The sequence below is a fragment of the Chrysoperla carnea genome, chromosome 4 (assembly GCF_905475395.1).
Source record: "Chrysoperla carnea chromosome 4, inChrCarn1.1, whole genome shotgun sequence".
Taxonomy (NCBI): Eukaryota; Metazoa; Arthropoda; class Insecta; order Neuroptera; family Chrysopidae; genus Chrysoperla; species Chrysoperla carnea.
This window is the reverse complement of record NC_058340.1, coordinates 3,206,702-3,221,031: the sequence shown is the minus strand read 5'-3', so window position 1 is coordinate 3,221,031 and position 14,330 is coordinate 3,206,702. Positions and strand designations below refer to the sequence as shown.

At 30.1% G+C, this 14,330-nt stretch overlaps 1 protein-coding gene across 1 annotated transcript; it reads right to left on the bottom strand.

Annotated features, from left to right (window-relative positions):
- Positions 1-3,085: 3,085 nt before the first annotated feature.
- Positions 3,086-5,694, bottom strand: LOC123299025 (GATA zinc finger domain-containing protein 14-like). Its single transcript, XM_044881161.1, has 2 exons — positions 5,554-5,694; positions 3,086-5,264 (listed from the first exon to the last, which is right to left on the bottom strand). The coding sequence occupies exons 1-2, from the start codon at positions 5,575-5,577 to the stop codon at positions 3,276-3,278; spliced, it is 2,013 nt and encodes a 670-aa protein (XP_044737096.1). The 5' UTR covers positions 5,578-5,694; the 3' UTR covers positions 3,086-3,275.
- Positions 5,695-14,330: the final 8,636 nt, after the last annotated feature.

Sequence of the window (14,330 nt, the reverse complement as noted above, 5' to 3'; positions counted from 1 at the left end):
AGCTGAAGCAAGAAATTAAGACTATAATATGTTTCCATCTTACGGCCTTAAAATGTACAATTAATTATGGCACACTTTGTAATAATGTTGTATACATAAATACAATTTCACCAGAATACATGCCATTTTCGGGCATGATATATCAACAAACAGATTGCGGAAGCATGTGGTGTAAATATAAATCGGTTGGGAGTTCGTGTAGGGATTCCACAACATAAACCGACATAGTGAAGCGGATATTTTATATAGGTATGTGTGTGTGAATACATGCTATGATTGTTATTATTATTGTAAACCTATAAATCAGAGACAAGAAATCAATAAACATGGAATATAACTATCATATTGTATGATTATTATTATTATTATTATATGAAAAAGAATATTATTTTATAGCGATGTTACAGTTGAAATACCTCTGTTTAGGTATTCCAACCAAAGGAAATATTCTTTTGTCCTCTAATTGTAAGAACAAATCGGTTGGAAAAAAGTTTCTAATGCTTAATAATGATATGTAGATATCAATAAACACAAAATTATTGTTTATAAAATATAAAGATTATTATTATTTAAAAAAAATAAATTCTTTATAATTATACACCAATCAGATATACTTTGAAGGTACTACGTCACGTCATATGAAAGGCTATGTAACCTTACAAATACAAAAACACGTAAACTTGAAAATACTTGTAAACTTGCATATATAAAAATGATTGTAAGTCACGGTTTGATGGCATTTTAGACGCCATGACACTCTACACTGTTTTAGAAGTAAATTTGAATTGGTTTTTTAAAATGCAAAATACATAGGTGTATAGCTTTTTTTCTTTCTTGGTGTTAATCAGATACTAATGTAATGTATAAACCAATTTTCCAATTTTTTTAATTATCATACCTATTATAAAGAAGTCATGGTGGCTGGAGCCTTTATAATCTTCTATATTTACTGTATACATGCACCTTCGTAAAGGAGATAGAGACTCCTTAATTCGACCAATGGTTTCTCAGTTTCCAAGTAGGCAGCCAAGTCGGCATGAATTTGCATATCCTCGGCCAAGGGTAAATGATTCAAGTTTGTTGTTAATTAATTTATTTATTTGCTGATTTTGTAGTAATAACAACATCCCTATAAAGAAAGACGTTAACTTACAGCAAGAGCATACACTGATTCCAACTCTACAAAATCCATTATAATTTCAAGCTTTACACTAAATTAGAATTTCAAAAGTTCTTACCCACAAACCTTCATTTTCACTAGCTTCAGCTTGAAATAACTTTACATGTTTGTAATGTGTCATATGAATAAATTTAGCTACTGACGATGGTTGCGTTGCCAATCGAAATATCGATATTTAGAGAAATGTAAATACAATTTTATTTAGAGTATCATAGTATTTATTCCAATAACTATAATTAGTCATGTATATTTTTATTCTTTCTTATGCGAGGTCCAAAAAAAACTATACACTTAATAACTCAATCCAATTAAGTGCTATCGCCTATTGTGAATTTCTTTATTTATTATAAAAAAGATAGTCAGTCATGGGGACTGTCGACGGAAGTGAAAACTTAAAACTTTGGAATCACTGCATTTTTATTTAAATTTTTTAATTAATTAAATGTATGAATAAATAAATTGCATAATTTTTAAATTGAAATTATTCGCCATTTAAGAACAGTAATCAGAAGTTACTAAAGATCAGAATCACTTAATTAATAGTTAATTGTACAGCTTTAATTATTATTACATAGGTATCGTTTTTTCGATTGAAAAAAGTTTTAATTTCCTAGATTACGATGTTATATTTGTAGCTATATTCATGTAGCCAACGACCATGTTGACAATCGCATTTTTTCATTTCTCATTTTGACGAGAATTGTGATTTTTCGAATACTTTTGTAGTGGAGTACCTAACTAATTTGGTAAACGTTCTTCTTTAAGATTTTTACATTAACGGCATAAGAGATATTTTCATTTGAGAAAGATACTTATACTAGATAATTTACTATTCTCGATTTCTAATGAAGAGAGCTATCTCAACAGAGGTATATCACCGTATCTCTTTTGTAACAAAAGTGTATTTATACAAAACGTTGTCGTTTATTGTTTGTGGGTGACGATGGTGGTTTTATAATACGAAACTGAAGGGGTATGACGTATTTGTATGTGCTCCTGATTCGTCACATTGCAAAACACCTTATATTTTATTAGAAGGTGACGACAACTGTTTCTCAAATCATATACAACAGAAAATCTTTGATGTTTTGTTTGTATATTTACTTTTATTATACCATGTATATATGAAATATACATAGTATATTAAGTTTAGTCCCAAGTTTGTAACGCTTAAAAATAGGTGTTCATAGAATCACCTAATTAGTCCATTCCCGTTTATCTGCCCGTCTGTCTGTCAACACGATAACTCAAAAAAGAAAAGAGATATCAAGATATAATTTTTATAGCGTGCTCAGTAAAAAAGCGTGCTTTTATAGCGTGCTAAAAAAATAAACAACTTTTTGTTTGAAACATTTTTTTGTAAACATTACTATTTACCCACGAGGGTGCTAATTAGATGCTAATTTTATAGTATGTATTAATATGGGAATATCAGTTATGTGTGTGTGGCTATTTAAGAGTTTTTATCTTTCTTTATTTACGTGACGTCAAAAAACAAACGATTGCGTCATCAACACTGCCAATACAAGGTATTTCAACAATTAACTCAGTCAATTGTTTGTTTTCACTTGTTTTATTCTTTATTTCAGTATTATTGATAAATGTTTATATTATATACTAGTTTTTATTCAATAATGTATCAGATTGTTTTACAAACAGTTTATTTATTTTATTTTTAAATCAATAGTAGTAATTCATGGTTAGTTGCCCAAGTTTTTGCAAACAAGAACGTTAAAAGGTTCAAATTTTTTATCACATGTGATAATTTAAAAATTTTAAAGAAATAATTCGCACCAATCGGGATTTCTACCCGGTAACCATAGTGACCAAGATTGATTTTGAATTATCACCCCCTTCAAGAAAGAATACTGAGAATTTGTATGAAAATACATATAGAATAAATTAAACCCTAATAGAAAAAAGGCTGTTCCCATTTCCAATACAAGAATCCAGGAATATGTTTGTTTCGATGGTTACAACCCCCCCCCCCCACTGCCAGACCCTTTTTACTATAATAAATTTAGACATCAGTTAGGGTATTGATCAGAATATCAGTTAGAGTTTGGATTTTTTTGGGTAAAATAGAGATTAATTCTCAATTTTGAAGTAAAGTGTTTTGTTGTGGATTTGATGGAGAGTGATTATGGAAACTGGGTCCCCATAGATGTTGATTGGCTAAAAAATTTGAAGTTTGTTCTAAGTCGGGAAGTGAACCAGGTGCTTGGAAATTCTCTTGTGGATTCAGTGGAATATAATTCTGTGAGTTTGAATTCGAAGTTTGTTGATTTAATGGTGAGTTATTATGGGAGCTGGATCCCCATAGATGTTGATTGCTTTGAAAATTTGAAGTTGGTTCTAAGTTGGAAAAAGAAAAAGAAGTATTTGTTTGAGAATTATTTTGTGGTCTCAATAGCAGATAATTATGTGAGTTTGAATTCGAAGTTTGTTGATTTAATGATGGATATTGAAAGATGGAACCCCATGCATTTTGATTGGTGTGAAAATTTGAAGTTTGCTCTAAGTTGGAAAGTGAATTGGAAGGAGTATTTGCTTGGGAATTCTCTTGTGGATTCAGTGGAAGATACTTCTGTGAGTTTGAATTCGAAGTTTGTTGATTTGATGGTGAGTTATTTTGAGAACTGGATCCCCATAGATGTTGATTGCTTTGAAAATTTGAAGTTTGTTCTAAGTTGGAAAGTGAACTATAGGGAGTAATTGTTTGGAAATTCTTTTGTGGACTCAGTGGCAGATAATTCTGTGAGTTTGAATTGGAAGTTTGTTGATTTGATGGTAAGTTATGATGGGAGCTGATGGATCCCCATAAATATTGATTTGGTTGAAAATTTGAAGTTTGTTGTAATTTTGAAAGTAAACTAGAAGGAGTATTTGCTTGGGAATTCTCTTGAGGACTTGGTGGTAGATATTTCTCCGAGTTTGAATTAGTTTGTTGATTTGATGGTGAATTATTATGGGAGCTGGTAGATCCCCATAGATATTGATTTGGTTGAAAATTTGAAGATTGTTCTAATTTTGAAAGTGAGTTAGAAGGATTTTTTGATACTTGTGTTGTAAGATTTTCTTGATTCATTTTCGAATTAGAATAAGTAACGGGTTGATGGTTCGGATGTAGAAGATTATTTGTAGATTGTTGGTTAGAGGATTGTTGATAATTTTGGTTTAAGGATGACACTGAAATGGATGGAAAATTCAATTGAGAATTGAGTTGTGGATTCTGTTGTATTTTTGTAGTACTGTTGTAATTTTGTTGTGTCCAGGGTTGTGGTTCCCGCTCATTTTTATTTGACTCCGAATTTATGTTAGCATTCTGGTTTAATAATATTTGTGAATCAGGTTGGTTTGGTAGTAGAAAATTATGAGTGTTGATTTGCAAAGATTGTTGGTTGGAAAATTGTTGATTATTTTGGTTCAAAGATGACACTGAATTGGATGACAAATTGAGTTGAGGATTGAATTGTGGATTCTGTGGTATTTTTGTAGAATTTTGCTGTGCCCATTTATTTTTGTTTGATTCAAAATTTATATTTCCATTCTGGTTTAATTTTATTTGTGAATCAGGTTGATTTGATAGCAGAAAATCGATAGTGTTGTTTTGCAGAGATTGTTGTGGGTTAGACATAGTTTTGGAGTTCAGTGATGATTCTATGCTGTTAGAGCCTATATTGTTCTGATGTAATGATTGAGATTGTGAATTTGGACAAATTCCCCATCCACAAAAATATGTTTGTGAAAGTTGCGGTATGATGATTTGTTGATTTGATAGAGCAGATTGTAACGCGACTGTTTCTTTATTGGATAAAGCCACTACGATGAATGGTTGTAGTTGAAAGTACGGCACGTAAGCTTGAAAAGTTGATGGCAGGTGTGGATAAATACCTAAACCATTATAAATATTGGCTATAAAAGGTGAAGGAAATATATTATTTGCAGTCGAAGTAACAGATGGTGGTAATTCTAGGCTTGCTTGTGGAGATTGAACATTCATTCTGAATCGTCCCGGTGCGTTGAAAGGCACTCGTGTTTCATGTGATGAGCTCTTCGTAAATATAAACCAAGCAAACACGATCTGAATTAGAAATAATACATATAAAATATCATATACGAGATTTGTTGGCTGAATTGTTTATCTATAGGAACCCAAAAAACTATGTTGCAATAACTTGTATTAAAATAACAATAAAATGTTTAGTCGTATTAGTTTTGAACTCTTAAAAAAAAATTTTCCAATATGGAGGCTAGCGGAAAAAAATTATAGAACTAAAAATGTATCTATACAATAATTTTAATGATTCCATACGAATTTATGATTAAAATGAAAAGAAAATATTTTTGTAAAAGAAAAAATTAACATTCACCAAAGTAAATATTAGCCAGTGCATCTTTTCTTATTTTCGGTAGAAAATATTTTCTTCTATCAGTTTGAATTTCTTTTTAAGGATGCTTATTTGGAGTGTTTTCGGAGTCTCCAATTATTAAAAAATGCACATAAATGATTCACAAACTGCACACAAGTAAGTTCATATTGAAATACAATAAATATTTTTCTGAAAAAATTACACGTTTATTGGTAAGTTATTTTTATAGGTAGTGTATTTTGAAAAATGACTTGAACAGGGTTGGATCAACAAACAAATATTCAATTAAATTTTATCAATTGATAATATCCATTTGGTATATCAATAAAAATAAAATTAAAGTTGGTTTTATACTTGTCTGCTTCTCCGCCTGGTTAGGTGTTCCAACCGTATAATTCTGGACGAGGCAAAACCTGACCGAACCAACGACAAAAGGATGATACCCGTTTATCTTTCGAAGATAACTCAGCAGAAAGTTGATTGTATTTGTCGCGGTTTTGTTGCCGAGCTACATATATATTGGACATCCGGGGTTTCAATATCAGATAGGACAAAACTAGCTGTGATACCTATAGTTAAACTCTTTCTTGCCAAAGTTGTACAGCTTGAGTTAAATTAGAATGCATTGCGGTAATATTATTAGATGTTCCTTGATGGACAAACTCAAAGTCATTACAAAAATAGATAAAATGAAAATTCAGAATTGTATAAACTCGCTTTTAAAAATCTTAATTTCGCGAAAAAATTTTCATATCTTGGAGTACCAAATACGTAATAAAATAAGTAATGAAAGGAATTGTCAGTTTTGGGGACAATACGCACAATAATTCAATTGTATTTTTAAGTTTTTTATTTTAAGGTGAATTAATATAATTAATTAGACGACTTTCCCTTATATTTTCCCAACATTTTTACTTTGCTAATGAGAAAAAATCATAAACAAGTTAATTACATATTACAAAACTAATTATACTAATAATATTAAAACGCGAAGTATAAACAGTACATATGTACTGTTTTATTCTAAATTTTATATTGCCAAACATTTATTTTAGTTTGTTAAAGGTAACAACATCTCTAAGGTAACAACATTCTAATTTAACGTGTTCTTTTAGATGTTATCAATATAAACGTGAATGATGTTACAATATAGTTCAAATTCAAAATTAGTTTATTTATCATCAACTAGCTGGGAACTACCCGCTTTGCTGGGCAACATCCCCACTTGCACCCCTCCCTCCACATTTCCTTGCGTTGGATAACAGTTTTGTAATGTACACGTCATGCTCTTTTATTTGATACCCCACTTAGGTATATTTGTAAATATTCGATATTTCCTTCCCACTTTCTCGCTACACCTTTCTACCCTCCGAAGGTTAAAAAAATTTCTAAATGTAATTTAAAACATTCTGACCAAGTTTTGAACTATTAAAAGCCATAATTAAAAAATATGAATTTTTTATTCATGAACACCCTCGCAACCCCCCTTGTGGGTGGAATTTCGTAAAATCTGTTCTTAGCTGACCTCTACTTGGCAAAAGGAATATTCCTGCCAAATTTCAAGTCTCTAGGTCTTATAGTTCCAGAGATATCGTGATGAGTGACTATCTATATCTATAGAAAGTCTCCTATATATTTATAGATAATATATATTACAAAACATCTTAAATTTATAGTTCCCAGCTTAGACTTTACCTATAATACATCGTTTATTATAAAATACATCGAGATTTATAAACATTTTACATCGTTCTTAATGTTACAATATATAGTAAATTTAATAAGCAGGAAAATGTGGAAAAGTGGTGGAACAAGCTCTTATTAAGATAGTTTTCCCACCCCTTATGCATTCCACATAGTAAGAGTGAAAAAATCAAAATTTCACCTCGGAAATCGTCTCCCGAGGGATTTTGAGGTCGTTAAAGGTTAACGACCGTTTTAACTTCAAGGTTAAAAATTCAAGATCAAACAGCAACCTTTACGATGTAATCACACTAACTAAAACCACCCTTAGAAGTAACAATGATAAAAAAATGTTACTTTAATACAATAATTGTTACTTCTGGGGGTGGTTTTAATGTGATTGCAACCACATAAAGGTTGCTGTTTGACCTTGAATTTATGAAAGCGGTCCCGAGAACTACCAAGACACGATTTCCAAAGTGAAATTTAGAATTATCTAAATCTTTAACATTGTCATTTCTAGGGGTGGTTTTAATGGGATTGCAGCCATGTTCAGTTACTTTTTGACCTTGGATAATAATTAGCGATCTCGAAAACCCTCGGGAGACGATTTTCGGCGTGATATTTTGACTTGTTTTCACTGTTATTATTTGAAGTGGTTTGGCGATGGGAAAACGACCCTAATATCCTCAGTTTTCTTTGTAATGCCGAGGTTAATTCGAAGTAATTCGTAAGTTTCCAAAAATCGGTTTACAAGAATTAAATCGCATTTGTCGGGGGTTTTTTAAATTTTGTAAATTTCACTTGTTAGTCTTTTTGTTGAAAACAAAAACGACTCAACCGGATGTTATGTAATTCTTTTCGGATCATATTGCCGTGAATACGCTTTGATCGACACTTCAACGAACTCTTCAAGAAAGCATGAAATTGAAGAAAAGTTCTGCTTACAATATAAATCTTGAAATCGTTTTATTTTGCAATTTAAATGCCAACAAGCAAATAGAACACTTCGTGAATACTACTTTATTGGGTATCTATCCTCTTTCTTGCTGTAAGGTGTATTAGATAATCATATCTCTTTCCGTGTAAATTCTACTGAAACAAATCTGTCTAAGATCTAATTCCATGAATAATTTCTTATCTCTGATACTATTCCAATCGTATTTCCGAAGTTATTTCCTATCCTGTTTTTGAACTTCAAAAGAAATAATACACATTTAATATGTTTGTGTCATATAAAATTGTTATTTCTATAATATAAAATATGATTGCTGTTTATATTATAAAAGTTATTATGGACTACGTATTGTATGTGTATATATAGAGTGGTAGAAAATAATGTAGAGCAATATCAAAATGTATAACGTTTTCGTGCCATGCTTCCGGAATATCGTATTTTCTAATTATTATAGAATATTTTTACTTTGTCGGAAAAAAGGCTTTTGTCCACTAAGAACAAATTGGATAAAAGGTTGGATAAAAGTTTCTAATGCGTAATCATGATATGTAGATAACAAAATACAAAATTTTTGTTTATAAAAGATAAGGATTATTATGATTTTAAAAAGAATAAATTCTTTAAAATTATTATTCATTCGATCAGATGACAGCAATCACCAATCAGGTGTACTTTGAAGGTACTACGTCACGCTATATGTAAACGACGTAAAAAGTGAGGTCAAGTTCGTAAATGAGCATCATAGGTCAATTGGGTCTTGGGTCCGTAGGACCCATCTTGTAAACCGATAGAGATAGAACAAAAGTTTAAATGTAAAAAATGTTCCTTATCAAATTAAACAACTTTTGTTTGAAACATTTTTTCGTAAACATCACTGTTTATCCGTGAGGGCGCCAATTAGGCGGAAATTTTATAATATGTACTATACTTGATATCAGTTATGTATGTGTCACATTTTGTATGTGTAATGTGATAAAGAAATCAACACTGACTATGCATGGTATTTCAACAATTAACTCAGTCAATTGTTTGTTTTCACTTGTTTATTCATAAATATTTAAACTATTCAATAATAAAAAAATTACTAAAATTTATTTAAACTAATAGGCAGCTCTACTTTGCGTATTCCATTCAAAATTATTACTACAAAATTATTAATTATTCCAAAATTACAAGTATTGGTTTTTTCGATTTTTTGGAATTTTTTTAAGGGGTTTTTTAAGGGGACCCCTTTATAAAAAATCGAAAAAATCGAGAAAATTTTTTTGTCTCTGATTTTGATAAAACTCTGTTTACAAAGTAATTTTGACCCATAAATTACAAAAATCGTATTAATATAACGGTTAGGCAACTAGTTTTGGAGATATCGAGCCAAAATATGGGATAATGTATGATATTTCAAAAACTATGCTTCCAATCATCAAATGAATACGATTTTTGAATTTTTTGGGTCAAAATTACCTTATATACTAAGTTTTATCCAAATCAGAAACCATAAATTTTTTTAGATTTTTTGGAATTTTTTTAAGGGGTACCCCTTTATAAAAAATCGAAAAAATCGAGAAAATTTTTTTCTCTCCAATTTCGATAAAAGTCAGTTTATAAGGTAATTATGACCCATAAATTACAAAAATCGTATTAATATAACGGTTAGGCAACTAGTTTCGGAGATATCGAGCCAAAATATGGGATAATGTATGATATTTCAAAAACTATGCTTCCAATCATCAAATGAATACGATTTTTGAATTTTTTGGGTCAAAATTACCTTATATACTAAGTTTTATCCAAATCAGAAACCATAAATTTTTTTCGATTTTTTGGAATTTTTTTAAGGGGTACCCCTTTATAAAAAATCGAAAACTCGAGAAAATTTTTTTGTCTCTGATTTTGATAAAACTCTGTTTACAAGGTAATTTTGACCCAAAAAATTCAAAAATCGTATTAATAAAACGGTTAGGCAACTAGTTTCGGCGATATCGAGCCAAAATATGGGATAATGTATGATATTTCAAAAACTATGCTTCCAATCATCAAATGAATACGATTTTTGAATTTTTTGGGTCAAAATTACCTTATATACTAAGTTTTATCCAAATCAGAAACCATAAATTTTTTTCGATTTTTTGAAATTTTTTTAAGGGGTACCCCTTTACAAAAATCGAAAAAATCGAAAAAAAAAATGTTGGCTCCGATTTCGATAAAACTCTGTTTATAAGGAAATTTTGACCCATAATTTACAAAAATCAATTAGGAAACTAGTTTCGGAGATATCGATCCAAAATATGAGAAAATGGGTGATATAAAACTATGCTTTCAATCATCAAATGAATACGATTTTTGAATTTTTTTGGGTCAAAATTACCTTATATACTACGTTTCATTCAAATCAGAACCAATAAATTTTTTTCGATTTTTTGGAATTTTTTTAAGGGATTATATTTAATATATATAATTTAATTCGCGGATAACTATGGGTGTTTCCCTGTCAAAAATTAGAATATATTATGATTAATTATATTCCAACAATACACATTTGAAACAAAGAAAGTACTATATCCTGTGTTCAAAAAATATCAACTTGACTGAATATCTTATCTTATATATAATTAGCCTAGTCCTTTCATCTGCCTGTCTGTTTGTCTGTCTGTCTGTACGCCTAACAACACGATAACTCATAAGTAAATTGGGTCTTGGATCCGTAGGACCCATCTTGTAAACTGTGAGAGATAGAACAAAAGTTTCAATTTAAATGTTCTTTACAACATTCTGTACATATTGTATACGTATATGATATGTTCGTATCCCTATACATATTATATTGTAAATAAAGATATATTATATTTCCGTTTCTACTAGTTTTTTGACACTCACAGTACTTCCTTATAATAATATATTATACACATATACATAAGGTACGGAAGTAAATATAAATTATTGCATATACACTTATTCATCTTCACAACTAAAATATTTCCTTTAATTTTTTGGAAAAGGCGGATGACAATAATTTATATCACTTGAACTGAAAACAAATAATTCGATATTGGAATATAAACAAACAAGAAAAAAAGTATTCTATATTGTGTGTCTTGTTATACTCTATACCGTTTCTAACATGCTTTCGGATATTCTTTTTATTTCAATTTTTTCTTCGGATTTCATAAATCATCTTATATATTATTATTCTAGCAAGTTTTTTTCTGTCCTACTCTTATCTTCCTTATTCCTTTATCCAATCCCATGATTCATCCCTCATTTTCAATCTTATTATGTCTAGGTTTGACGAAAGTATACTCACTGTCCAAAAAGGTACCGCTTAGGAAACAAACAAGCTAGACAAATAATTTGAACCGAAAATATCATAAATGTACTGAGTTTATTAGGCAAACATGTAAGTTTTTACAGATGCTCTCCTAATACTCTAGACATATAATTACTATTTTTAATACATGTTCTCCTAATATTTATTTAAGAACTCTGGATTTTGTTAACCATTTTTCTTCGGAATTTGTTGTTTGTTGTTTTTACCCACGAGTACAGAGTAGCCACGGGTTACGGTAACTATAGGAATTCTGCACGGTTCGAGCTAGTTTTATTATTGTTTTATTCGGTAGATAAAATTAATGAACCTATTTTGCCATACTTCAAATCGATTTTGCTGTTCTTGACTCTAAACGGTTCATGAAATAGAGGACCCGTGTGAAAGCTATCCCTTAATCAGATATCACAATAGCCCTTATTAACTAGCTAACCTTAACTAAATAAACTTTTGTTGTTTTGTTAATAAATTTTTTAACATTCGTTCATTTATTTATTCCGCTCGCCTATTTGAGATCCAAAAACTTTTTCATTATTGATGATTTCGATAAAAAAGAGCCTAGATGATCAAAATATTAGAATTATCAATTTTAAAATTCGAGTTAGTTCTGGGACATTTAATTTGTATAATAGTATTATTTGCATGGTCATATAGTCTCATAAATTTCCCTGGCAAATCTGGCACAGACAGGCACGCCTGCTGTTGACATTAGGGATAAGTTTTGATGGCAAGGAAACTGTCAAAGCTATCAATAGCTGTAATGTTCTGGTATTCACTCTTTCGGGGCAAGGAAATGAGTATCAACAGACTTGATGGATATCAAGACAAAGATCCGACTACTGACCAAATACGATATGGACCATCCAAAGTCTACATGAGGACGGCTGCAATCCCGGCCCACGGTCGGGAGCTTGTAGAGCTTGTAGACAAACATCTTATCTAGCTGTGCCCAATCACGCCGATAAAAATGTTTAAATCATCGTTATGTACTTGCAGGTAACTTTTTTTCCTTCTTTCATATAGCCATGCATGACGGGATGCAATAGTTTCATTTATTGTCCCTTTACTTGGTCTCATTTAATGACCTTTTGAACTGCTTATCTGACCTTAAAAATTATAGTCATTACTTAAAATTATTGACGGACAATAACTTAAAAAAATTCTAATACTCTTCAAGAACTTCGATATTAACCGCGTTATTTTGGCATGAGATACTAGAATATTAATGAAATATTGAATTCTGGATACATTTTACTTTACAAGATTTATAATCTTGAGACATATTTACAGAATATTTCTGATATTGTATGTAAGCTTAAATGAAATTTAAAACAAGTGAAAATAAACAATTAACTGAGTTAATTATTGAAAACCATGTATAGACAGTGTTGATTAACAATTGTTTTTTTTAATGTAATGTAAGTAAAGAAGATAGCCGCACATACTTACATGTCACACACACATAACTGATATTCTCATATAACACGCACTACATAATTTACGCCCTCACGGATAAACAGTGATGCTTATGAAAAAATGATTCAAACAAAAGTTGTACAATTAAAAGGAACGTTTCTTATATTTAAACCTTTGTTCTATCTGTAACGGTTTATAAGAGGGGTCTTACGGACCCAAGAACCAATTGACCTATGTTGTTTATTTACGAACTGGACCTCACTTTTTACGACCTGAGCACGCGCTATAAAAAGTCAGCTTGATATCTCTTTTCGTTTTTAAATTACCGTGGCGACAGATGGACAGACAACCTAATTAAGTGATTTTATGAACACCTATTTCAAAATTTCGTTCGTAACATCAATATTTTTAAGCGTTTCAAACTTGGGACTAAACTTAATATACCTTGATATATTTCATGTATCCATGGTATAAAAAGCCATTGTTTGAATAACTTCTTGTGTATGGTTTATGTACAATGTTCAAAGAAAATGACAAAAAAAAAAAAATGAAGAAAATATTGGAACAAAAATATTATATTACAACAGCAGCGTGTGGTGGCCGTGTTTGTTATGTGACAATGGTTGAGATGCTCATCTTAAATGCAGTATCGATCGTACAAAAATCTTTTGTATCTTATTTTGCACGTTGCAAGCAGAAGGAAGTACACATAACGATATGTGTAGAATATTTAATATATTACATATTGTACCAGTTGGTATGAGATTGTGTACCAATCTACGGAATTTATGTATTGGACAATCCCAACAAGGATGACTCTATCTAGCGATTTTAATTGGAACCTTTTTATAGATCACTTTATTCGTTGTGTGCGTAGTCATAGAAGGGATAATAAAATCGATGCCAGCGCTTTCAGTGAAAAATTTTGGCGTTAAAGGAGGCTGTTATTACTAATTTGCAATTCTTTACATGTTAATATTATAGAAAATGTCAAATTAAAATTATTGTAAAACATGAATTAATTAAACTTAATGCATTAAAAATTGTGAAAATAAGAAATCAAATTGCACAAATATTATTTTTCAAATGTAAATTATCATAATTATTTATTTAAATTTGTGAGACAATAATATTAAATTTTCAATGTAATATTCTATATCTATTCGCACCGTGCGTGAGTTTTTTGGGAGGCGTTTCCATGGTAACGATACACTACTTTAATTATAGAATTGTATGAATGCATATATAATTGTATGGATTGCATTTAAGACTTACAGTGAAAATTTAATATTATTGTCTCACAAATTTAAATAAATAATTATGATAATTTACATTTGAAAAATAATATTTGTGCAATTTGATTTCTTATTTTCACAATTTTTAATGCATTAAGTTTAA

Coding starts and splice junctions, on each gene's coding strand:
- LOC123299025 (XM_044881161.1), bottom strand. CDS start 5,577: ATGCACTGGCTAATATTTACTTTG. Junction 5,265..5,553: donor ACTGGCTAATATTTACTTTG/GTGAATGTTAAT, acceptor TTTCTAATTCAG/ATCGTGTTTGCTTGGTTTAT.